This window comes from Chiloscyllium punctatum, chromosome 44 (genome assembly GCF_047496795.1).
Source record: "Chiloscyllium punctatum isolate Juve2018m chromosome 44, sChiPun1.3, whole genome shotgun sequence".
Classification (NCBI taxonomy): domain Eukaryota; kingdom Metazoa; phylum Chordata; class Chondrichthyes; order Orectolobiformes; family Hemiscylliidae; genus Chiloscyllium; species Chiloscyllium punctatum.
This window is the reverse complement of record NC_092782.1, coordinates 40,090,978-40,118,033: the sequence shown is the minus strand read 5'-3', so window position 1 is coordinate 40,118,033 and position 27,056 is coordinate 40,090,978. Positions and strand designations below refer to the sequence as shown.

The following is a 27,056-nucleotide window of genomic DNA, read 5'->3' as shown; positions in this document are numbered from 1 at the left end:
TTTATAATTTGTAAAAAAATGCAATTTACTGTGATTTATTAACATAGATTAAAATGCCCAACCAGTGCTGCAGTGTGACAGTATCTTAAAAAATTAAAATTCTTATACTAAGCTCACAGAGAACGTACACATATTTGCAAAGGGACTTGAATGTACAACAGTATTCAAAAATGGGAGAGAAGCATTGGCAGGTTTTACAAGCAAGGAAAAAAAAAGTAAATGCACAATTATTTACATAACATCTGCCAGAAGAAATTAGAAATAATCTATACATTAAATTACTTTTCTACAAATAACCAAATCATGTAAAAGAACCATGTTTCACACCGCAACTGCATTAAAACCTATATTGCATTGTTCTGCTATTGTGTAATAGTATACAAAGGAAAATAAAATGATACAGAAAGGGAATTGAACAGAAAAAGTGAAAGTAAATTGCATGAGTGCCAACACTCCTTAGAAGTGCAGTTATGTTTAACATATTTGAATAAAAAAATTTATACAAAACATTCAATAAATGCATTTTTAAATGCAACAATAAAATTACTAAATTACAATTTTGAGCCAACCTGTGCACTACAACGTCAGTTAGGATGGCTGGAATGTCTACTTACAAAATAAAATTTGAAAAATGTTTTTCTTCCCACTGGCTTCACAAACAGATATATACAGCTCCAACAGGAGTAAAACGTCTCTTTTAAGAATCAAAAACAGTTGTGTGAAAGACAAATAAAGATGAGCACTGGTGACAAGTTTATTACAATGTCTGACTTACAAGTCTTAAGTAGTATCTTTAAAAGATACATTACATAAAATATTTACATCTTATTTTACAGAATAATGTTCAAAATGGGTCAGCACAGCCCCATTTTAATGCCATCCTGAGCTGTGAAAATTGTTTTGCTGGAAAGATGGTGGCAACTGTGGTCTGGGAACAGAAATTTGTGGGGGTAATGCCGGCATTTGTTTAAGTCCCTGACCTGTATGTGGAAGAGGTACCACTTTGGGGGATGGTGGATGGAATCCTGGGCTTGCGAGTGATGCAATACTATTTGCTCCTTGAGTCTGATGGTGAGAGCCTTGTCTTGGCAGTGAATGATGAGATCCTGATCCTGCAGGTGGAAGCTGAGATCCCAGAGCAGCATGATGAGAGGGGTGGTGACTCAAAGACTGATGGGCCCCTGAAGGAAGATGGTGCGATCCTTGAGGAGCTGGATGATGCGACCCTTGTCCTGGAGCGACATGATGTCCTGACCCAAGAACTGGAGCTGGTGGAGGTGGTGGTGGCGGTGGAGGAGGTGGTGGCGGTGGAGGAGGATGTGCTGAATTAAGTGTATTGTGATGTGATGCTGCAGTTCCAGAGGCTGAAAGAGACTGAAGTCCTGCTGCAGAAGGTGGAGGAGGATGAACAGGTGCTGGCCCAGGTGGTGGTGGTGGTGGTGGAGGAGGTGGAGGATGATGTCCTGAAGTCTGACCATGTAGTAGTGTCCCCTGGGTTGGCGGTATTGGATGAACTGGACTAGTTACATGTGACAATGATGACTGATGTGGGCCCTGTCCTTGAGTTGGAGGGTGATGTGGGCCTGGAAGAGCCACAAGGTGTGGTCCTGATCCGGATGACTGAGAGACTGGAGGTGGCGGCGGTAGTTGCGTTGCAGATGCTGAGGAAGAGTGATGTAGGCCAGAACTCGGAGGTGTCAGATACTGCCCTGTAGAAGATGCATGATGAGCAGAGGCAGTTGCAGCTGGTAGTGACCCTGAAGCGTGCAATAAAGCAGAACTTGGAGACTTTGGGGGACCTTGGTGTAAAATGGATCCAGGAGAAGGTTGAAGCAAACACGTTCCAGGCAAGTTCTGTGTTGGACTTGCTGCAGGAGAGAATGCTCCCTGTTGGGGAACATTTGTTCGTGGCTGATTGAAACTTTGAAAGTTCCCAGAAGGTTGCTGGTTTTGATAGTAGGCAGGTGGTGGTGGTGGAGGTGGTGGCGGTGGTGGTGGCGGGGGCACACTACTGCTTGAATGTTGCTGGTTGAACTGACTCAAACTAGATTGATGACTTGACGGTGCTGCCGATGAAGGATAAAATGCTGCACTTGTCTGCTGCTGTTGTGCTAAACTCCCAGGCTGTGCTGTCTGATAGTACACTTGTCCCACAGTGACAGGGGTTAAAAAAGATCCCCTGTGTGATGCTGCCTGCACTGTTCCTACTTGAGGTGATTGTGAATGAAGTGTCCTATACGGTGATCCCAGTTGCTGTGACTGAGACTTTGGCGAATGTAAGTGCATTTGAGGCTGTGGTTGAGAACTTGATGGAAGATAGCTGGCCTGTCCAGACGTGTGAGGAGCTGATGATTTAAGAGGATGCTCAGCATGTTGTGGGAGCACAGGACACTGAGTATTCAATGGATGCTGAGTTGGTTGACAACTTGATGGTTTTATTAAACTCTGAGACTGTGATGGACATGGATATTTTAAATAATGTGGATTTCCAGACTGGCCATTAACATTAGTTTTTGATATTGGCTGGGAATCAAACTGAAAATGCAGCTTCTGCTGTGTCTCAGACTTAACTTGAATAGTCTCTGTTGTATTACTTGTATTTTCTAATTGGGAAGGATGAGACTGTAGCAGGTTTTGAGATTTCACCTGCAACTTTACCTGGGATTGGGATGATGGTGGAGAAGGCATTTGTGCTGGCTGTTAATTTAAAAGAAAAAAGTTTGAGCTTAAATGATTTGTTAAAGTTGAATGCAGAAAAAATGTTTCATGTTTGTTAGTAACCATTAACAATACCGAGCCATAACACAATAACTTGTAGAAAAAACATTCAATACAAAACGTCAGTACTCATAACGCAATATGCTTTAAAGCAATGGCAGATTACCTTATTTAATTTTGATGGGCTTACATTATGCTTTTGTGAACTCACTGGAGATGGACACTCCTTTTCAGGAACTTGTTCTGTGTTTTCTGTATCTGAAATTTCTACAGAAGCAGAAAGATAATTAATTAATGTATCATTAGAACATACAGACAGCGTTAAAATTGTACACAATTTTGAAAATTTTAAATCAGCCATTTCCTCTTCAAAATCTTGCAATTACTAGAATAAATATACAGTAAACACTAAAACATTATATAATGCTATGTAATATAAATAAAATGTGTTCTCTCCAATATGCAGTAACTTATCAAGTATTTATGACTAAAATACATATTATCTTTCCCCAAGTTTTACTGACATTAATATGTACAAAGGTATGGCCAAATTAGCACTTCTCCAACTTTTTCTTATTCTTTTTGAAAAAAAAACATTGACTAAACACAGATCCATAAAGTTGAGGCTTTTAGCACAACTTATTTTTAATAACTTCTATGTAATTATGAGATTCTGGCAAAACAATCAGAGTAAACAGAATTCCTGTGTACTACAATATATCCTTCTGATTATGTAAAACTGTGGACATTTTGACAGTCATAACTAATTAATGTTTTGGCCAGTGTTTTTAAAGGAATACTCTACAATCAAAATATATTATACCAGAATATTCCTTAAAGAAGTATGTTTAACAATTTTAGGTTGAGCCAGAACTCTTCCCATAGATCAGCATGACGTTTGCAAAATTTCTCAGTCCTGGATGGGCTCGATAATTTGATGTGAGATACCTCAGGGCTTAGTCACTCATTTTCAATATTCCTCAGGAATATTAATAAATATTTTCTACTAGGATTCATGATAAAGCCACAAGATGATCTATGGAGACTGCAAAGTTAAGACAGATATCCAAATGTTTTGATCATTTACCTTTAGAAGATGGGCACAGGTTTCACAGTTCTCTTCTTGTGTTCAGACACCTCCTCAGGAGGTAAGACATAAACTGGGGAAGATGCATGATGTTTAACTTGTACATTGCTTGGTGGAATGAGCAGACTTGAAGGGCAAATAACTCTTTCATTCCATATCTTTTCTTTGACTTTATAAGATCACTATGCATCCTTACAGTGGAGTATTCCTTTAAATTTATACCAGCAGAATTGTATAAACTATTAAATATTTGTCCTACAAAATCCACACACCTAAAAGCTGTTCTGAAGCAAACGTAGTAATATAAATTTCAGAATACAAGAAAAAATTACAAGCACAAGGTGCACATTTTATTGCAGATTATGTACATTTTGACAATACAATAGAGGTACAAAGGCGTATAATTTTAAAAAGAATTTACATTTCATGTATGGAACTAATTTACTTGTCAACTTGTGTTCATTTCAACAGTCAAATGATTAGTGCAAATAATATGGAGGAACAATAAGGGACTCCATTCCAGTAATGACATTAGATAATATGGTTTCACAATAGTTACAGATCACAAAAAAGGTGGAATGATTATGGGATGTCTTCTCTACTGACCTAGGTTAGGTTCACTAGGAGAGTTAGCTGGGATCTTCAGTTGAAGACGTGGAATGGGTTTTGAACAGTGGGATGAAGATGGAGTTTGGAGATGACACTGTGGCCAATGAGGTGATGTTGGGCTATGGGTGGGTGAAATCATTCCTACAGATGGAAGTCCCAATAACAAAGTATTAGAAATGACAGGCTTTATTTTAATAAATAATTTTCAGAAAATAATGCCTTTCAAATTTCTTTCAAATAAGTACAAAATCTGTCACTGACTTTTACTTACCTTAGTGCCCTGTCATTCTAAACAAACATTGTATCAGGAATACAGTAACACAATGGATACTAATGTCGATGGACCATATATTCATGGCTTATTTTGGATTGCATCAATAACCGGAAGCATGTAAAATGCGTAAACAAAACAAAAATCCAGATCTATCTGAGAAGTTAATGCAAATAACATGTTGTAAATGCTTTTAAAAAGGATTCTGTAAAGTTGTTCAGAAGTACCTAAAACATGCAATATAACACACTTTACAGACCTTGAAGCTTCAAGGTAGCATTGAGAGCACTCCATGGCAATTTTTAAACATTGGTGAGATATTTATCTTCCAGCGAAGGTCATGGCCTTCAACTTTTTAAATTTGTTTCTGCCTAGCTCAGCCACATGCTTCAGAAGGTTGCCAGTTACAGGAAGGAAGATATTACATCTCCAAACCTCTGCTTCTGAACTCTTTGTGCAGCACAACATCCCATTGTCATTCAACTTACTCTTACATTTTGTGGAACATTCAGTGCCACACAACTGAAGTAAGGAACTGTGCACTCTATGGTTATGTAGAAAGGGCCTTTCCTATTCCGTAACACTACACAGGAAGCATTTAAAATCTGAACAACCAAAAGCAAATGCCACTGAAGAACCAAAATGTGACATTCAGTCAGTTCAATAATTAGTCTTAAAGTTTGGTCTGTTCTCAGCTGACTGATAATACTACTAACCTATTTCAAATTTGTAATCATTCTGTCAAATTAGCAGTGGGAAATTCTATAACAATTTGATTGACCACATGTTTATTCTAACACTGTGTTAAGTGAAGGGTAAAATCACATCCTTTGGAAGATACTATTTGACATGTGAACACGTGTGTATACATATTATAAACACAGTCCAAACTAAAAAGAGATAATATAACTTACCACCTTCTTTTTCTTTTCTATGATCACTCAAAAGTAAAGCTCTTTGATAGCTCCTTTCTCTTACTTTCTCTACAGAGGTTGAGGCAGTCCTTCACATAGAGATACATAATTAAAATACAGGAAGGTATCAAGGAATTTGTGTCACATAGCTATCATTTCTAAAGGAAAATGTCGAGATAACAATATTTGACACTTCAAAACAAAAATAATTACAATTTCCTTCAATATGTTCCCTTCAGTACTTTGGTAGATTTTTAATCAACTCAATAAGGGAAACAAATTTTGAGTAATATTCTGAATGAAATGCATTGCAATATAATCAATCGTTATAGCAGAGAACACTTCAGTGATTTTGGTGCTTTGAATATTTTTGTCGATATCAAGTTCTTTCTCTCAATACTTCTCAAAACTACTTCTTCAATCACTTAATCAAACGACCTCACCACTATCTCATATTTTGTACCCCTTGCTCAACTTCTAAAGTCATTCAAATAAGGATGCAAGACTATTGGATCAATGATGTGATGTTATACTCCGGGTACAACACATATGACATTCACTCCTTTTATTGGCAAATGCAGAGATTGGCGGCCTACAAATTGCATACAGTTTATTCCAATTCAAGTGACAAGTGCTAAGCAAGGCTCAGTAGGCTCCGAATGTTGGTGTTGGAAGGCCAAAGTAATGAACTTAGTGGTAAAGGGTAAAATATGTTATATATTTATGTTTTCAGTTACTGCTGCCAGTGACCTTCCTCAGTGATGTAAACTTAACATGTATTCTAATCCAGACATTCTCAGAATAGGTAGTTTCCAATAGTTTGCTCTTCATTGGGGGCATAATTAAGACCAATTACAAATCTAGTTTCTGGAAACTTCTATGCTGGTTTAAAAAGATATCAAACTGGAACTGGCCTTATTCACAAAACTGGTCATGGCCTCCAACTGAATTAATAATCACTGACAATTTCAATTGTTAGAAGACATGCAGCCACTAAAAGGTGTGTGTTTTTTTAAAAGCTCATCAAGAAACCATCTAGTATTCCTCAATGTATTTACCATATGGTTAGGAGAATTTTTTTTGGTTAATTTAAAATCAGGTTATTTGGAGATGCTGAACTGACACAGTGATTGAAATTTTTTTTTGCGATAGATCCATTTACAGCGATACATCCAAACATATCAAAGTCTTATGAAACAAAGTTTTTTTTTAATAAGTTTTCAATTGGTGCAGAGTTGCATTGATTTAATGGCAGATTTTGCATCTGTCAACATACAAATGATTTTCAGCAGAAACCCAAAGGAGAAAAGCAATGATTGAAATGATTCATTACAGATTGCCACTGGAGTTGGAACCATGAGTGCTGTACAAGCTTTGTACAAACTACTGACTACAGTACCCAAACTCAAGTTGTACACATTCAGGCACATAAAGCACTGCTTTGCAGAAGTCTGTATCAACAAAATGTTCAGCTGTCAATCAATCAAGTTCATTTTGACCATATTTCAAATGTTTCATGTTTCAGCCGAGTAGAAAAGGTTCCAGATTTTACTATGAAAACGTCATCATCTCTTGAACAGCTTAACATTTTGCACAATATTCCCAAATAGTTTTCTTTGTTCTAGAATTTCATTGATTAGACAGCAAAAAGACACTTGGCTTAATTACTCTGTATTGGTAGTTATATTCCACATGAGGCCTTTTCCACTTGATCAATCACATCTCAGTCTCTTAGCATATTTTTCTGTACTCTTTTCATCTCATCTGCTCATTTAGTCTCCTTTCTACAGCAGTTAAATGATTTGTATTAAGCTTTGCTATGGCAGTTAAGTTCTAATCATTTTAATCTAACAAACTGATTTACATAAGGCTGAGTCAATGTGCTACTCAAAGAAAAAGACCGAGCGGGGTCAAGTCACATTAGAAGTCGAGAGGTTAGTGCTGGAAAAGCTACTGTTCATAATTTACATGGCTTAGAGGACAAAATATAGGCTAATAGTCCTACATTTTGAATAAGATTAAAATATGTATATGTATATTCAAGAGGAAATGAATGGGCTTGACAACAGGCATAGAGGTAGCACAGATCTGCAAGAAACTGCAAATTCATAAGAAGAACCTCAAAAACATGCATGAAATAAGATAAAAGGAAAAGGATTTCCAGATTTTAATGGACAAATCATGAAAATCATTGATTCAAGTGTTCATAGGAGTCAACAAAAGCATATGAAAACTTGGAACATTTAGTTAAAAGCATATCAAATAAATCTAAGGCTGTGATGCTGAAACTGTAACAAAATTACATGGTAGAAGCTGGAAATCCAAAGCAAAAATGAAAATGCTGGAAAAACTCAACAGATATAGCAGCATGTGTGGTGGGAAATAGAGTTAACATGGAGTCCAACGTGACTTCTAAGTTGTACGTTGTCTTACTGCATTCATGTTTACTCTTTATATCACAAAGGAATTTACAGAACAATAGAGTGAATCCAGAGGAAGACAAACTCATTTCTGAATTTATGAGGACTAAATTATGCAGAAAGATGATTTTTCTTAGGATATGACTTATTGGAAGAGAATAAGGGAATGTTTGGTAAGGATTAGAGATACACACCATTTAAGGAATCAGAAATAAAACTATGAAATTAAAATAACAGCACAACAGAATTGTGGAACAGAATTCTAGAAGTGATGGTGAAACAGAGCTTTCTAAAAAAAAAGACAAGTCCCAACCTACTCAATAACTTTTCCTAAGAGAGCCCCGTCATAGCTGTCAGCCCAGTGAATATTCACTGGACTGCCTCCGATGCCAGTATATCTTTCCTCTAAATAAGAGGTCCAGAACTGTTTTCAGTCTTCCAACTACAGTCTGACTAGTACCTTGCATAGTTTTAGCAAATCCTCCCTACATTTGTACTCCATTCTCTTTGAAATAAAGATCAACATTCCATTTGCTTTCCTTATTACCCAGTGAACTTAGATACTAACCTGTTCTCATTCATGCACAAAGACGCCTACATTTTGTTCTGTAGCTTTCTGCATATGTCCATTTAAAAAAAAAATCAGCTTTTCTATTCCAAAGTGCAAGGTTCACATTTCCCAACATTATATTCCATTTTTGCCCACTTAGTTGATTTGTCTGTTTAATCCCTCTGCAGACTGTTATTCTTAACACTTATCTTCTCACCTATGTTTGTGTTATTTGAAAATTTGGCTCTGGAACATTCAGTTTCCTCATCCAAGTCATTAATATTGTAAATTATATATGGATGGAGCGGTGGCACAGTATGGGCATCACAGTGGTCAACACTGCAGCCTCACAGCGCCAGGGATCCATGTTCAATACCAGCCTTAGTTGACTGTCTGTGTGGAGTTTGCACATTCTCCCAGTGTCGGCATGAATTTCCTCCAGGTACTCTGGTTTCCTCCCATAGTCCAAAGATGTGTAGGTTAGGTGGGTTAGCCATGGTAAAAAAAAAACCCATGTAGGGTTACAGGGATGGGGTGAGGATGTGGGTCTGGTTGGGATGCTGTTTGGAGGGTTGGTGCAGATTTGATGGACTAAATGGCCTCTTTCTACACTGTAGGGATTCTATGAATCTAAAATAACTGTCTCCAGTATTGATCGCTGTGGCATTCCAATAATTACATGTTGCCATCTAAAAATGCTCTCCTTAATCCAACTCTCAGTCTTCTTTAGTTACTTCATCAGCATGGATACAGGATTGACTATCTTGAACATCATGGGCTTCTGTCTTATTAGATAGGCTGCGATCTTTTTCACTGGAGGTCGAGACAAACATATAGAAGTTTATAAAATAATGAGGGGTATACGTAGGGTTAATGGCTATTGTCTTTTTCCTGGGAGGGGGACTTCAAGATGAGGGGACACATTTTTAAGGTGAGAGGAGGAAGATATTAAAAAGACATGAGCAGCTTTTTTTTTACACAGAGGGTGATTTGCACGTGGAATGAACTTCCTGAGGAAATGGTGGATGTGGTTACAATTGCAACTTTTAAAAGACATTTGGTTAAGTACATGAATAGGAAAGGTTTGGAGGGATATGGGTAAGGAGCAGGCAGGATGAACTAGTTTAGTCGGGGATTATGTTTGGCATGTACTGGTTGGACTGAAGTGTCTGTTTCCGTGCTGTATGACTCGATGATACCTTATCAAATGACTTCTGAAAATCAAAATACATTACATCCATAACTTCCCCAGGAGGAAACCCATTAAATTTTCACACTTTTCCACAGCAACTCATATCAAATGGACAGCTGCTCTATATGTGAGAGTGAAATAGAGAGCAGGACACACAGACAATTACTTTCTGGATGAGCTGCTGTAATTGAAAAGATATGATAAGAGTTTTCTGATTAAAAAGGAAAGGAATAGGACAGAACAGACAGTACTTTTGGAAATTTAAAGAATCACCGAGGTGAACTTTGCTGGTGGAAGTTTGATCTCAAAGACTTGGGCTGAGAGGAGTGAGGTTTTAAGTAAGCCAAAAGTAATGGACTTGTTCTTGCATCTGCCAGACGTTCGATGTACTGCACAAATGGCTGCATCTGCTGCAATAACCAGGTACCACAAAAGGAGCTGTAAAGTCTTAGTTAACATGAAAGCTCCTTAATCTTAGCTCTGAGTATTAGTCGCCTGTTAAGTAATTTTGATTTATTTTAGATTATTACCATAACAGCTTTGAAATGTGCAATCTTACACTTCAGTTATTTCCAATGATTGCTTGACAAGTTCATCTACATTTTACATAGTTTATCAGACTCTATAAGGATTCTAATATTACTAAAAGGAAAGGATGATCAGCTCCAGAATAATGGTAAGGCAGGGAAGGCGAGACAGACTAATGATCGACTGCACAAAATATGCCTATTTTGAGGATTCTGGGTACTCCAAAATGGAGGATGGGAAAAAATTGTGGCTGTTTTACGTGTTGTTGCATTGTTTTGGATCTTTGGGGAAAAAAGCATCAAAACAGCAGCATTTAAAAAAGGAGGAAGACAGACAAAGGCAAAGACCACAGGGTCAGGGTAAGAAACTGACACTGCTCTCTGATTTAGTAGTAAATCTGCACAATTACTGCCTTTGATGTTTGAATTCAAATATCTCTGGACATTGGAGTGAGTCTAGGAAAAGTTAACAACCGCGAAATTCACAGCTGACCTTGGAGGAACATATGTGGGAGAGATCAGGTAAGTGCATAGTTTTTGAGTGCAACCTTGTTGTAAATCTACAATAGTGAGTAGAGTGGGTTCTTTCTGGACGAAATCTGTCTCAATTAAATTTTAAAATATAAATCGTAAGTATGAAGTTAGCCTGCAGCAGTGTTTTTTTAGAACACTAAGCCGGTGCTATTTTCTAGGTCTGTAGATTGTGAACGAGCAAAGATGGCTTTTAGTTGAGTTATGTGCTCGTCCTGTCAGATGTAGGAGTTTAGGGAGAGTTTCCTTGTTACTAATGATTGTGTGCAGGAAGTGTCTTTGGTTGCGAATCCTATCATGGATCGGTGGGAGTGGCAGTTAGCGGCAATAAGGAATTTACAGGAGCTAGGGTGTGAGATGGATGGCTTTAAGAAAAGGGAAAAGCCACAGATACAGTCAGGTAGATGGGTTAGCTCCAGAAAAGGTAGGAGAGGGAATCAGGTGGTGCAGGAGTGTCCTGTGGCTATCTCCATCTCAAATAGGTATGCTGGTTTGGAAAACGTAGGGGGTAATGGACTCTCAGGAGAACGCAGCATGAACAGCCAAGTTTCTGGGACCAAGAATGGCTCTAACATAACAAAGGGTACAAGGTTCCAAGCATTCGACTGTGACAGGGGCACAGACAGACATTTCTGCGGCTGGCAGTGGAAAATCAGACGGTGTTGCCTCCCTGGTGCCAGGATCAAGGATATCTCAGAGAGGGTGCAGAATGATCTCAAAGAGGAGATGGACCAGCAGGAGGTCATTGTATGCATTGGAACCTTTGATAATAGGAAGGGAAAAGGATGAGATTCTGAAGGGAGAATATTGAAAATGAATGAGGCAGGAATTTAAAAAGGAAGTCCTCAAGGGTAATGATATCCGGACTACTTCTGGTGCTACGAGCTAGTGAGGGTATGAATAGGAGGATACAGCAAATGAAAGCATGACTGAGGAGCTGGTGCAAAGGAGAAGGGTTCACATTTTTTGGACCATTGGGATCTCTTCTGGAGTAGAAGTGACCTGTGCAAGGAGGGCGAATTGCACCTAAATTGGAAGGGGACTAATATGCTGGCAGGGAGTTGTACAAGAGCTGCTTGGGAGGATTCAAACTAGTAAGATGGATGCGGGTGTGACCAGGGAAATGGTGAAGAAAGAGATCAATTGGAGACTGGTACAGACGGGAAAAAGGAGCAAGTCAAACAGTCAGGGCAGATAGGAAAAAAGCAGAGAATTGTAGGAAAGGTAAGACTGTAAAATTAAACAGCATTTATTTCAATGCAAAAGACCTAACAGGGAAGTCAGATGAACTCAGGGCATAGTTAGGAACATGGGGCTAGAATATCATAGCAATGACAGAGATGTGGCTCAGAAATGGACAGGACTGCCAGTTCCAGGATACAAATACTAAAGCAATGATAGAAAGGAAGGCAAGACAGGAGAGGGAGTAGCATTTTGATAAGGGATAGCATTACAGCTGTACTGAGGGAGGATGCATTTGGGAATACACCCAGGGAAATTATTTGGGTGGAACTGAGTAACAGGAAAGGGATGATCACCTTATTGGGATTGTATTATAGACCCCGTAATAGTCAGCAGGAAATTGAGCAACAAATTTGTAAGGAGATCGCAGTTATCTGTAAGAATAGAGTCATAATCGAGTGAATGGTAGGAGAGGTTAGTAAATATACAGAGAGGTATCAGAGAGTTAGCGTCTGGCCTCAGCGACATAGAGGTCAGTTCACCATATTACCACTGCGCCCCACTTTATTGGCGGGTTTAGTAAGTTGGGATTGGAGCAAAGGAAGTAAAGGGCTACATTTCTGATGGGAAGAGATAGGAGGAACTGAAAGGGATGGAGAGGCAGCAGTTTGAAATGAAGGAGTTGAGGGAGGGTAGGAGGCCTGGAGGATGGACTTTGCTGGAGGTGGGAGAAGGGGTTAAAGAGTGGGTTAGATTTCTGTTCAAAAAAATAGGCGTGGAGGCAGCAGAAAAAGAGCTTTACATCATGATGTGTGCAGAATTTGTTTATGTCTGGGTGAAATGGAATGAAAATGAGCCTTTTGCTGAAGGCTGACCGTTCAGTCTCAGTGAGCGGGAGGTCTGGGGGTGGGGGGGGGGGAGGGGAGATGATGTAGCAGCTACACGGTCCTCGATGTTAGCGGAATCAAGAGCCGGCATTCACCACCTCTCTGGACCTTGCTAAGATATTTGTATCATTGATAGCATGGATAGGGTGAATAGTCAAGATCTTTTCCCCAGGGTAGGGGAGTCCAAAACTAGAGGGCATAGGTGTACGGTGAGTGGGAAAGATTTAAAACAGACCTAAGGGGCAACATTTTCACACACAGCATGGAACGAACTGCCAGAGGAAGTGGTGGATGCAGGTACAGTTACATTTAAAAGGCATCTGGATGGGTATATGAATAGAAAAGATTTAGAGGGATACAGGCCAAATGCTAGCAAATGGGACTATATTAGTTTAGGATATCTGGTCGGTATGGATGAGTTGGACTGAAGGGTCTGTTTTGGTGCTGAACATTTCTATGACTCTAATAAAAGGGTTGTTATGGTAGAGGATTTTAACTTTCCAAACAAAGTCAGGGAATGCAATAGTGTTAAGGGTTTAGATAGAGAGGTATTTGTTAAGTATGAACAAGAACATTTTCTGATTCAGTATGTGGATGTACCTACTAGAGAAGGTGCAAACCTTGACCTACTCTTGGGAAGTCAGGCAGGGCAGGTGACTGAGATGTCAGTGGGAGAGCATTTTGGGACCAGTGACCATAATTCTATTTGTTTTAAAATAGTGATGGAAAAGGATAAATTGGATCTAAAACTGGACGTTCTAAATTGGAGGAAGGCGACGTTTGATGGTATTAGGCGAGAACTTTCAAAGGTTGATTAGGGGCAGGTGTTCGCAGGCAAAGGAACAGCTGGAAAATGGGAAGTGTTCAAAAATGAGATAATGAGAGTCCAGAGACAGTGTATTCCTGTTAGGGTGAAAGGCAAGGCTGGTAGGTGTAGGGAATGCAGGATGAGTTGAGAAATTGAGGTTTTGGTTAACAAGCATGTGTCAGGCATCAACAGTATAAAGTGAGGACGAGTATATTTAAGAGCGAAATCAGGAGGGTAAAAAGGGGACATGAGATAACTTTAGCAAATAGGGTTAAGTAGAATCCAAATTTAAAAATCACACAACATCAGGTTATAGTACAGTTTTATTTGGAAGCACTTCAAAATAAACTAATCTTGACTATAGTCGCAACAGGAGTGATGCTGGAAAAGCACAGCAGGTCAGGCAGGATCAAAGGAGTACGAAAATCGAGGGAAATGAGGGCTCATTCCTGATGAAGGGCTTTTGTTTGAAACGTCAATTTTCCTGCTCATCGGATCCTGCCTGATCTGCTGTGCTTTTCCAGGACCACTCTAATCTTGACTCTGATCCCCAGCATCTGCAGTCCTCTCTTTCTCCCTGTTGGGACTATAACCTGCTGCTTTGGTGATTTTTAACTTTGTACACCCCAGTCCAACATCGGCATCTCCACATCATGAGAATCCAAATAGATTTTAGAAATATATTATGGACAAAAGGGCAACTAGGGAGAAGATATAGAACATAGAACATAGAAAAATACAGCGCAGTACAGGCCCCTTCAGCGCTCGATGTTGCGCCGACCGAAGCCTACCTAACCTACACTAGCCCAATAACCTCCATATGCTCGTCCAATGCCCGCTTAAATGCCCATAAAGAGGGAGAGTCCACCACTGCTACTGGCAGGGCATTCCATGAACTCACAACCCGCTGAGTAAAAAGTCTACCCCTAACATCTGTCCTATACCTACCACCCCTTAATTTAAAGCTGTGTCCCCTGGTAACAGCTGACTTCATTAGCGGAAAAAGGTTCTCACTGTCAACCCTATCTAAACCCCTAATCATCTTGTACACGTCTATCAAATCTCACCTAAACCTTCTTTTCTCCAATGAGAAAAGCCCCAAGTGCCTCAGCCTTTCCTCATACGATCTTCCTACCATGCCAGGCAACATCCTGGTAAACCTCCTCTGCACCCGTTCCAGTGCCTCCACATCCTTTCTATAATATGGCAACCTAAACTGCACACAATACTCCAGATGAAGCCGCACCAGAGTCTTATACAACTGCAACATGACCTCAGGACTCCGGAACTCAATTCCTCTACCAATAAAGCCCAGTACACCATATGCCTTTTTCACAGCACTATTTACCTGGGTGGCAACTTTCAAAGATCTGTGTACATGGACACCAAGATCCCACTGCTCATCCACACTACCAAGTAGTCTACCATTAGCCCAGTAATCCATCTTCTTGTTACTCCTACCAAAGTGAATGACTTCACACTTAGCTACATTGAATTCCATTTGTCACCTTACTGCCCAGCTCTGCAACCTTTCTATATCCCGCTGTAACCTGCCACATCCTTCTTCGCTGTCCACAACTCCACCGACTTTCGTGTCATCTGCAAACTTGCTCACCCAGCCTTCAAGCCCCTCCTCCAGGTCATTTATAAAAATGACAAACAGCAATGTCCCAAAACAGATCCTTGTTGAACACCGCTAGTAACTGCGCTCCAAGATGAACCGATACCATCAACTACTACCCTGTCTCCTTCCAGCCAGCCAATTCCTAATCCAAATCTCTAATGCACCCTCAATGCCATACCTCCGTAGTTTTTGCATTAGCCTGCCATAGGGTACCTTATCGAACGCCTTGCTAAAATCCATATACACCACATCTACTGCTTTACCCTCGTCCACTTCCTTGGTCACCTTCTCAAAGAATTCAATAAGGTTTGTGAGGCACGACCTGCCCTTCACAAAACCATGCTGACTATCCTTGATCACATTATTCCTATCCAGATGTTCATAAATCCTATCCCTTACAATTCTCTCTAAGACTTTGCCCACAACAGAAGTGAGACTCACTGGCCTGTAGTTACTCGGGCTATCCCTGCTCCCCTTCTTGAACAAGGGGACCACATTCGCTATCCTCCAAGCTTCTGGCACAATTCCCGTAGACAATGACGGCATAAAAATCAAGGCCAATGGCTCACCTATCTCCTCCCTAGCTTCCCAGAGGATCCTAGGATAAATGCCATCAGGCCCAGGAGACTTATCTATTTTCACCCTTTCCAGAATTTCCAACACCTCTTCCCTACATACCTCAAAGCCATCCATTCTAATTAATTGTGACTCAGTATTCACATCGGCAACAATGTCCTGTTCCTGAGTGAATACTGACGAAAAGTATTGATTTAGTGTCTCACCGATCTCCTCCGCCTCCACACACAACTTCCCACTACTATCCTTGACTAGACCGATATCTACCCTAGTCATCCTTTTCTTCCTGACATACCTATAGAAAGGCCTTTGGGTTTTCCCTAATCCTACCAACTAAGGACTTTTCATGTCCCCTTCTCGCTGCTCTTAGCAATCTCTTTAGATCCTTCCTGGCTACCTTATAACTCTCAATCGCCCCAACTGAACCTTCACGCCTCATCTTTACATAGGCCGCCCTCTTCCCTTTCACAAGGGATTCCAATTCCTTTTTAAAACACGGCTCCCTCACAAGACCCTTTACTCCCTGCCTGACTGGTACATACTTATCAAGGACACCCATTAGCTGTTCCTTGAACAATCTCCACATATCATTTGTGTTCTCCCCTTGAAGCCTATTTTTCCAATCCACGCATCCTAAGTCATGCCTCACCGCATCATAATTTCCCTGCCCCCAGCTATAACTGTTGCCCTGCAGTGCACACTTATCCTTCTCCATCACTAGAGTAAAAGTCACCGAGTTGTGGTCACTGCCCCCGAAGTGCTCACCTACCTCCAAGTCTAACACCTGGCCTGGTTCATTACCTAAAACCAAATCCAGTATAGCCTCACCTCTTGTTGGCCTGTCTACATATTGTGTCAGGAAACCCTCCTGCACATATTGGACAAACACCGACCCATCTAATCCATATGGCTCCTCAAAGATCAGCAAGGCACCCTATATGTGGAAAGACAGGAGAAGGGGAAAGATACTAAATGAGTATTTTGTATCAGTGCTTACTGTGGAGATGAACGTGGTAGATATAGAATGTGGGGGATTACGTGGCGACATCTTGAAAAATGTCCATATTACAGAAGCGGTGGTTCAGGATATCTCAAAACGAAAGAAGTGGATAAATCCCTGGGACCTAATCAGGTGTTCCCTAGAACTCTGTGGGAGGCTCGGGAAGTGGTTGCTGGACTCTTGACTGAGATATCTGTATCATCAATAGTCACAGGTGAGGTGCCAGAAGACTGCAGATTGGCTAATGTGGTGCCACTATTTAAGAAAGGTGGTAAGGAAAAGCCAGGGAACTACAGACCAGTGAGGCTGACATCAGTGGTGGGCTAGTTGTTGGAGGGAATTCTGAGGGACAGGCTTTACATGCATTTGGAAAGGCAAGGACTGATTAGGGATAGTCAACCTGATTGAGTCTTCTGAAATAGTAATGAAGAGGGCTGATTAGGGCCAAATGGTGGACGCGGTCTGTATGGACTTCAGTAAGGTGTTCAACAGGATGTTTGATTTAGTTGTAGGTGAGCACTTTGGAGAGAGTGACCATAATTCAGTTACCTTTAGCTTAGCGATGGAAAGGGATAGGTATATGCCACAGACCAAGAGTTATCGAAGGGGCAAGGGCAATTATAAATGCGAATAGGTGCTTAAGCTAGGACAAATGTTCGGCACAACATCGTGGGCTGAAGGGCCTGTTCTGTGCTGTATTGTTCTATGTTCTAATTAGGATGCATAGAATGGGGTAGCAAAATGCAGGGGATGCAGACAATCGAAATGTGGAGCTGGTTTAAGGAACAGATATTGCGTGTTCTTGATAGGCATGTCCCTGTCAGGCAGGGAGGAAGTGATAAGGTAAGGAAACCGTGGTTTACTACAGAAATTGCATCTCTTGCTAAGAAGAATGAAGGATGCTTGTGTGTTGATGAGGCAAGCTGGTACAGATGAGGCGATGGAGAGTTAGAGATCAGCTAGGAAGGATTTAAAGAGAGGGTTAAAAAGAGTAAAGAGAGGACATGAGCAGTCTTTAGCAAATAGAATAAAGGAGAACCCTAAAGCTTTCTATAGGTATGTGAGGAATAAAAGGATGATTAGAGTAGAAATAGAGCCAGTCAAAGACAGAAGTGGGAAGTTGAGTGTGGACCCTGTAGAGATCGGAGAGGGGCTAAATGAACATTTCTCATCGGTGTTCACTCAGGAAAAGGAGAACATTGTAGAGGAGAAGAATGAGGTATGAGATATTAGACTAAAAAGGATCGAGGTTAGTTACACATGGGCGTTATCAATTCTAGAAGGAGTGAAAGTAGACAAGTCCCCTGGGCCCGACAGGATTTATCCAAGGATTCTCAGGGAAGCTAGGGAGGAGATAGCAGAGCCTTTGGCTTTGATATTTGGGTCGTCATTGTCTACAGGTTTAGTACCAGAGGAGTGGAGGATCGCAAATGTTGTGCCCTTGTTCAAGGGCACAATTATAGACCAGTGAACCTTACTTCTGTTGTCGGAAAGGTTTTGGAAAGGATTATAAAAGATAAGATTTATAATCATCTAGCAAGCAACAATTTGATTTCAGATAGTCAACATGGTTTCGTCAAGGGCAGGTCATGTCTCACAAACCTCATTGAGCTTTTTGAGAAGGTGACCAAGCAGGTAGACGAGGGTAGGGCAGTTGACGTGGTATACATGGACTTCAGTAAAGCCTTTGATAAGTTCCACATGGAAGGCTGATGGAGAAAATGCAGAGGCATGGAATTGAGGGTGAATTAGCAGTTTGAATTAGAAACTGGCTTTCTGAAAGAAGGCAGCGAGTGGTGGTTGATGGAAAATATTCAGTCTGGAGTTCAGTTACTAGTGGTGTGCCACAAGGATCCGTTTTGGGACCACTGCTGTTTGTCATTTTTATAAATGACTTAGACGCAGGCATAGGTGGATGGATTAGTAAATTTGCAGACGACACTAAAGTCGGTGGAGCAGTGGACAGTTTGGAAGAATGTTACAGGTTGCAGGGGGACTTGGATAAGCTGCAGAATTGGGCTGAGAGGTAACAAATGGAGTTCAATGCAGCTAAATGTGAGGTGATGCACTTTGGGAAGAATAACAGGAAGGCAGAGTAGTGGGTCAATGGAAAGATTCTTGGTAGTGTGGATGTGCAGAGGGATCTTGCGAGTCCATGTGCAAAGATCCCTGAAAGTTGCCACCCAGGTGGATAGTACTGTTAAGAAGGCATACAGTGTGTTAGGTTTCATTGGTAGAGGAATTGAGTTCCGGAACCGCAATATTATGCTGCAACTATACAAGATGCTGATGCAGCCACACTTAGAATATTGTGTACAGTTCTGGTCACCCAATACAGGAAGAATGTGGAAGGATCGGAAAAGGTGCAGAGGAGATTTACCAGGATGTTGCCTGGTCTGGAGGGAAGGTTTTATGAGGAAAGGCTGAGAGACTTAAATCTGTTGTCATTGGAAAGGCGGTGGCGAAGGGGGGATTTGATAGAGACATACAAGATGATCAGAGGATTAGATAGGGTAGACAGAGAAAGACATTTTCCTAGGATGATGACGTCAGCTTGTACGAGAGGGCATAACTACAAATTGAGGGGTTCTTTACACAGAGTGATAAGGGCGTGGATTGCCCTACCTGCTAATGTAGTCAATTCAGCCACATTAGGGAGATTTAAACAATCCTTAGATAAGCACATAGATGATTTTGGGATAGTGTAGGGGGACGAGCTGAGAATAGTTCACAGGTCAGCGCAACATCGAGGGCCGAAGGGCCTGTTCTGTGCTGTATTGTTCTATGTTCCCCATAGGAGACTGGTTAGCAAGGTTAGATCTCATGGAATACAGGGAGAACTAGCCATTTGGATATAGAACTGGTTCAAAGGTAGAAGATGGTGGTGATGGAGGAGAGTTGTTTTTCAGACTGGAGGCCTGTGACCAGCGGTGTGCACAAGGATCGCTGCTGGGTCCACTACTTTTCATCATTTATATAAATAATTTGGATGTGCGCTTAAGAGGTATAGTTAGTAAGGTTGCTGATGACACCAAAATTGGAGGTGTAGTGGACAGCAAAGAAGGTTACCTCAGACTACAACGGGATCTTGATCAGATGGGCCATTGGGCTGAGAAGTGGCAGATGGAGTATAATTTAGGTGAATGTGAGGTGCTGCACTTTGCAAAGGCAAATCAGAATAGGACTTATATACTTAATGTTAAGGTCCTGGAGAGTGTTGCTGAACAAAGAGACCTTGGGAGCACAGGTTCACAGTTCCTTGAAAGTGGAGTCACAGGTAGATAGAACAGTGAAGGCAGCATTTGGTATGCTTTCCTTTATTGGACAGAGTATTGAGTAAGAGAGTTGACAGTTCATGTTGCAGCTGTACAAGACATTGATTAGGTCACTTTTGGAATATTGTGTGCAATTCTGGTCTCCCACATACAGGAAGGATGTTGTAAAACTTGAAAGGGTTCAGAAAAGACTTATAAAGGATGTTGACAGGGTTAGAGGATTTGAGCTACAGTGAGAGGCTGAACTGGCCGGGTCTGTTTTCCCTGGGGACTCAAAGGCTGAGGAATGACCTTATACAGCTTTATAAAATCATGAGGAACATGGATAGGGTAAATAGACAAAATGTTTTGCCTGGGGTGGGGGAGTCCAGAACTAGAGGGCATAGGTTTAGGATGACAGGGGTAAAATTTAAATGGGACCTAAGGGGCAACTTTTTCACACAGAGGGTGGTGCATGAATGGAAAGAACTGCCAGAGAAAGTGGTGGAGGCTGGTACAATTACAACATTTAAAAGGCATCTGGATGGGTACATGAATAGGAAGGGTTTAGAAGGATATAGGCCAAGGGCTGCCAAATGGGACTAGATTAATTTACGATATCCGATCAGCACGGACAAGTTAGACCAAAGGATCTGTTTTCATGCTGTACATCTCTATGACTCTACTAAGTTTTAAGGAGGCATTAGCATAGCTTTTGTGATAATTTACTTCATAACAAAACACTAGAATAGTGGATGTACATCTTAGAAAAGGGGCAAAATTTGATCTACTCTTGGGAACTAAGGTAGGGCAGGTTACCGAGGTGTCGGTAGGGGAGCACTTTGGGGCCAGTGATCATAATTCTGTAAGTCCCAGAATAGTGATAGAGAAGGATAGACTGATCTAAAAGTTGAAATTCAACATTGGAGGAAGGCCAATTTTGACATCATTAGGCCAGAACTTTCACAAATTGACTGGGGGTAGGGGGCAGATATTCACAGGTAAAGGGACAGTTGGGAAGTGGGAAGCATTCAAAATGACATCACAAGAGTCCAGAGACAGTACATTCCTGTTAGGGTGAAGTGCAAGGCTGTTAGGCGTAAAAAATGCTGGATGACTACAGAAATTAAGGTTTGGTTAAAAAAAAGGTGGAAGCATAGTCGGGTATTGACAGCAGGGATCAAATGAATCTCCAGAAGCATATAAAGGCAGTAGAAGCTATTTTTGAGAGAGAAATCAGGAGAACAAAAAGGGAATAGGAGATCGCTTTGGCAAATGGGGTTAGAGAAAATACACAGGTGTTCTACAAATACATTAAGGACAGAAGGGTAACTAGGCAGGGGACAGGGCCCCTTAACGATCAATAAGATCACGTACATATGGAACCACAGGAGATGGGGGAGATAATAAATGAGCATTGTATCAGTGTTTACTGTGGAGAAGAATATGGAAGTGAGAGAACTTGGGGAAAGAAATTGCAACATCTTGAAATATGTCCATATTACAGAGGAATGAAAAGCTTAACATATGAGGACCATTTGAGGACTTGATCTATACACGAACAAGTTTTAGAAGGATGGGGGGAATCGAACAAACTTGCAGAATACTGAATGGCCTGGACAGAATGGTTTCTTCCTCTCCCACTGACCTAACCAGTATCCCTCCACTGACCCCTTAATTCAATTGGCTGAACTGGTCCTCACCCTCAACAACTTCTCCTTGGAAGCCTCCCACTTCCTCCAGACCAAAGGGGTAGCCATGGGCACCCACATGGTCCCCTGCTATGCCTGCCTCTTTGTTGGATACATGGAATAGTCCATCTTCTGCAGTTACAGCGGCACCATTCCCCACCTTTTCCTCTGCTACATTGATGACTGTATTGGCGCCATCTCGTGTTCCCACATAGAGGTTGAACAGTTCATCAACTTCACGAATACCTTCCACCCTGACCTCAAGTTCACCTGGACTGTCTCCGACACCTCCCTCCCCATCCTTGACCTCTCCATTTTCACCTTTCTGGTAACTGACTCAACACAGACATCCACTTCAAACCTGACTCCCACAGCCACCTGCACTGCACCTTGTCCCAAACCCGCTTCTGCCAAAATGCTATCCCTTACTCCCAATTCCTCTGCTTCCACCGCACCTGCTCCCAAAAGGAGCAATTCCACTCCAGAACATCCCAGATGCCCTCTTACCGCAATTTCCCTTCCTACGTGGTCAATAAAGCCCTCCAGTGCATCTCCTCCACTTTCCACACCTCCGTCCTTGAACCCCACCCCTCCAACTGCAACAAGGATAGAACCCCCTGGTCCTCACCTCGCACCCCACCAATCTCCAGAGACAATGCATCATCCTCCGTCATTTCCGCCACCTAGTCAGACCCCACCACCAAATATATTTCCCTCCCCACCCTTACAGCATTCCGCAAAGACCACTCCGCCTACAACTCCCTCGTTAGGTCCACGTTCATCCCCTCCCCTCACCTTCCACTTGCAACCGCAAGAGGTGTAAAACCTGTGCCACACTACTCCCTCTCACCCCCACCCAAGGCCTCAAAGGATCCTTTCACATCTGGCAGAGATTTTCCTGCACATCCAAAGACCTCATCCACTGTGTCCATTGCTCCCGATGCAGTCTCCCGACATTGGGTGCGCATGTCATAGAGATGTTCCCTGAACTGTTCCACATGTTGGCGTCCTGTCTCCCCGACATTGGGGAGACAGGACGCCAACATGCGGAACAGTTTAGGGAACATCTCTATGACATGCGCACCAAACAACCCCACCGTCCTGTGGCTGACCCCCTCATGCTCCGCCAAGGACATGCAAGTCCTGGGCCTCCTCCACTGCCAAATCCAAGCTAACACCTGGAGGAGGAATACCTCAACTTTTGCCTTGGGACCCTCCAACTACATGGCATTAATGTCAATTTCACCAGTTTCCTCATCTCCCCATCCCCACCTTATCCCAGATGCAACCCTCCAACTCTGCACTGCCCTCCTGAACTGTCCTGCCTGCCCATCTTCTTTCCCACCCTTTGCTCCATACCATCACCATCACCCCCCACCTTCATTTACCTATCGCTTACCAAGCTACTCCCCCCCCCCCCCAATTTATCAGTCAGCCCACTTGGTGCTCCCCCCTCCAACATTCCTGATGAAGGGCTTATGCCTGAAACATCAACTCTTGCTCCTTCGATGCTGCCTGACCTGCTGTGCTTTTCCAGCACCACACCTTTTGACTCTGATCTCCAGCATCTGCAGTTTTCATTTTCTCCTGGACAGAATGTATGTTGGGAAGATGTTTCCACTGGTAGTAGAGACAAGGACCTGTGGGCACAGCCTTAAAAGGAAGACCTTTTAGAATGGAGATGAGGAGAAACTTCTTCAGCTAGAGAATGGTGAAATCTCTGGAATTCACTCCCACAGAAGGCTGTGGAAGCCAGGTCATTGAGTAAATTTAAGACAGAGATAGATAGGTTCTTGATTGTCAAGGGGATCAAGGGTTACGGGGTGAAAGCGGGAGAATGAGATTGAGAAACTTATCAGCCAGGATTGAATGGCGGAGCAGGCTCAATGGGCCGAATGGCCTAATATTTGCACGCATGTTTTATGGTCTTAGGAGGCGGCGCAAGACGTCTTAAAACGTAGAAAGGTGGATAAGTCCCGGGACTCGATCAGGTGTACCCTCAGACTTTGTGGGAAGCTAGAAAGGTGATTGCAGGGCCCCTTTCTGAGATACTTGTATCATCGATAGCCGCAGGTGTGTTGCTAGAAAACTGGAGGTTGGCTAATGTTATGCCACTATTTAATCAATTTAAGGAAAAGCCAGAGAACCACAGACTGGTGAGCCTGACATCAGTGGTGGGAACGTAGTTGGAAGGCTTCCTGAGAGACAGGATATTACATATATTTGGATAGATAATGACTGATTAGGAACAGTCAACATGGCTTTGCGTGTGGGAAATAGTGTCGTACTCACATAATTGAATTTTGTTTTAGAAGTAACAAAGAGGACTAATGAAGGCAGAGTGGTGGACGTGATCTATATGAACTTCAGTAAAGTGTTCAACAAGGTTCTGTATGGTACATTGGTTAGCAAGGTTAGATCTCATGGAATACAGGGAGAACTAGCCATTTGGATACAGAACTGGCTTGAGGGTAGGAAACAGAGGGTGGTGGTGGAGGGTTGCTTTTCAGATTGGAGGCCTGTGACTAGCAGTGTGCCATAAGGATCAGTGCTATGTCCACGCGTTTTGTCATTTATATAAATGATTTTGTTGTGAACATAGGAGGTATGGTTAGTAAGTCTGCAGATCACACCAAAACTGCAAATGTAGTGGACAGAAGTAGTTCAGAGTACATCAGGATCTTGATCAGATGGGCCAATGGGCCAAGGAGTGGCAGATGGAGTTTAATTTAGATAAATGCGAGGTGCTGCTTTTTGGAAAGACAAATCAGGGAAGGACTTATACACTTAATGGTAAGGTCCTGGGTAGTGTTGCTGAAAAAAAGAGACACCTTGGAGTGCAGGTTCATAGTTCCTTTGAAACTGGAGTCACAGATAGGTAAGACAGTGAAGGTGGCGTTTGGTATACATGCCTTAATTGGTCAGTGCATTGAGTAAATGGGTTGGGAGGTCATGTGACAAGACATTTCTTTTATTCATTCATGGGACAAGGGCATCTTTGGTTAGGCAGCATTTATTGGCCATCCCTAATTGTTCAATGGGTAATTACGCATCAACCACAATGCTGTGGGTCTGCAGTTAGATGTAGATGACAGTCTCCTTCCCTAAAGAATATTAATGAACTAAATGGGTATTTCTTACAATCAACAATGGATTTGTGATCATTAGACTCTTCATTCCAGATATTTATTGAATTCAAATTCCACTACCTGCCGTAGCACGATTCCAACCCGGGTCCCCAGAAAATGATCTAGGTCTCTGAATTAACAGCCTAGCAAAAACACCACTAGCCACTGCCTCTCCCACTTGGTTAGGCTACTTTTGGAGTATTGTGTGCTATTCTGGTCTCCCTCCTATAGAAACAATGTTGTGGAACTTGAACCATTCAGAAAAGATTTATAAGGATGTTGCCAGGGTTCGAGGGTCTGAGCTACAGGGAGAGGCTGAGTAGGCTGGGGCTATTTTCTGGAGCATCGGAGGCCGGGGTTGGGGTGGGGGGGGGTGGTGCTGATCTTATAGAAATTTATAAAATCATGAGAGGCATGGATAAGGTAAATAGACAAGGTCCTGGGGTGGGAGCATCCAGAGCTAAAGGGCACAGGTTTAGTATGAAAGGGGAAAGATGTAAAAAGAACCTAAGGGGCAACTTTTTTCATGCAGCACATGGTGTGTGTATGGCATGAGCTGCCAGAGGAACTGATGGAGGCTGGTAGAATTACAACATTTAAAAGGCATCTGGATAATGTATATGAATAGGAAGGGTTTAGAGGGATACAGGCTAAATACTAGTAAATGGGACTAAATTAATTTAGGATATTTGGTCAGCATGAACAACTTGGAATGTAGGGTCTGTCTGAAAGCTAAGGATATTGATCCACATAATTTTTTCTCACTGGATCGAACCTTTTGTCTAGAATTGCTGCAACCTTATGATTTAATTGCATTCACATGTCTGTCAGAAGAAAATTTCAGCATTTTGTACCAACAGCATTAAGGGAACAATAATAAAATCCCAAGTTGGGTGATCTATAAATTGAAGGGGAACTTGCAAGTGGTGTCATTTCCATGCTATCAAAGGAGAATAGCCAAGTTTCTGCAATGCAACTAGTAGGTGGTACATATTGCAGCCACGGTGTATCCAGTGTTGGATAGAGTGAATGCTGAGAGTTTGAATGGGTTATCAATCAAGCGGAAGCATTATCCCAAACATTATCCATACAAATCTTTTCAGTGTGCATTCTGTAAAGTCGAAAGTCTTGCTTATCAATCATTTATTTGCTCGCCAACCTCTTAAGTTGCCTGCCTCATTTAAAAGTCCTTGTCCACATTTAAACAACCACTCCCATATACCTCCACATGTCCCCAACCAACACTACTGCCTTGCTTCATCCTACCATCCTATCTCTGTAACCTCACTTCATTCACTGAGGTTCTCAAAAATTTCAGATCATTTCCCTCTACACCTGAAACTGTTTTGTTATGCACTTGGGCCTTGTACATTGTTGTGAAAGATAATATATATTTACAAGTTATTTTCACAAACAACTGGAAGAAACTGAATTATATGCTATTGCTGTTTGGATTTGAAATTACAATTGATGTGACTCAAACCTGCAAATAAAAATTCTAAATATTACTTTAAATTATTTTGGTTTTAAAGGGTATGCTTCAACTTCAAATCATTCTATGTGAAGAACACATTTTGTGCTTATTCATAGTTTTATTGCTCCGATGAACTTACCACTGGACGTCTGTATCATCTAATTTCTTTTCTGTTGAAGGTGTCTGTTTAACTGGAGATTTGTTGTCACTTTCAGTTGGACCAGCAGACTCCACCGTAGCAAGCAAACATGATGACTGACTAGTGACGTTCCCCCCTTGCTCTCCACTAGCAGTTATGCCACTGCTGCTGTTGCCATTGTCATTGCTACTGGCCCCACCAATACTAACAACACTATATAGTGATGTGGTAACTGGACAGAAGCTTTCTGATTTGGAACCACTTTGCCTTGCTTCACGCTGTCTTTTACGATATTCCAATAAAGACACCTGCATTACAAAAACAAGTATAAGTGTAATTCACATTGTTTAATAAAAATTGCTGTACTTTAAAAATACAAATAATGTTTCTTCCTTCAATTTGTGTTACAAATATGCCATAAATCTGCATGCTGGTCTTATACTAAGCATTTTGTATTAAGCAATTCTGAAAGCA

The 27,056-nt window shown here is 41.6% G+C and overlaps 1 protein-coding gene across 6 annotated transcripts in view; it reads right to left on the bottom strand.

Moving 5' to 3' along the window:
- Nucleotides 1-27,056, bottom strand: part of kmt2e (lysine (K)-specific methyltransferase 2E) — a 125,760-nt gene continuing 98,704 nt past the window's right edge. For 3 of the 6 annotated variants that reach the window (XM_072562702.1, XM_072562704.1, XM_072562705.1), the window contains 5 exons: nt 26,583-26,890; nt 5,600-5,688; nt 4,412-4,555; nt 2,885-2,985; nt 1-2,697 (listed from right to left, as the gene is read on the bottom strand). In XM_072562702.1, coding sequence (XP_072418803.1) covers nt 871-2,697; nt 2,885-2,985; nt 4,412-4,555; nt 5,600-5,688; nt 26,583-26,890 — 2,469 coding nt within the window. In that variant the 3' untranslated portion in view covers nt 1-870. The remainder of the gene's footprint in view (nt 2,698-2,884; nt 2,986-4,411; nt 4,556-5,599; nt 5,689-26,582; nt 26,891-27,056) is intronic. The other 3 variants (XM_072562703.1, XM_072562706.1, XM_072562707.1) reach the window with 3 other exon arrangements.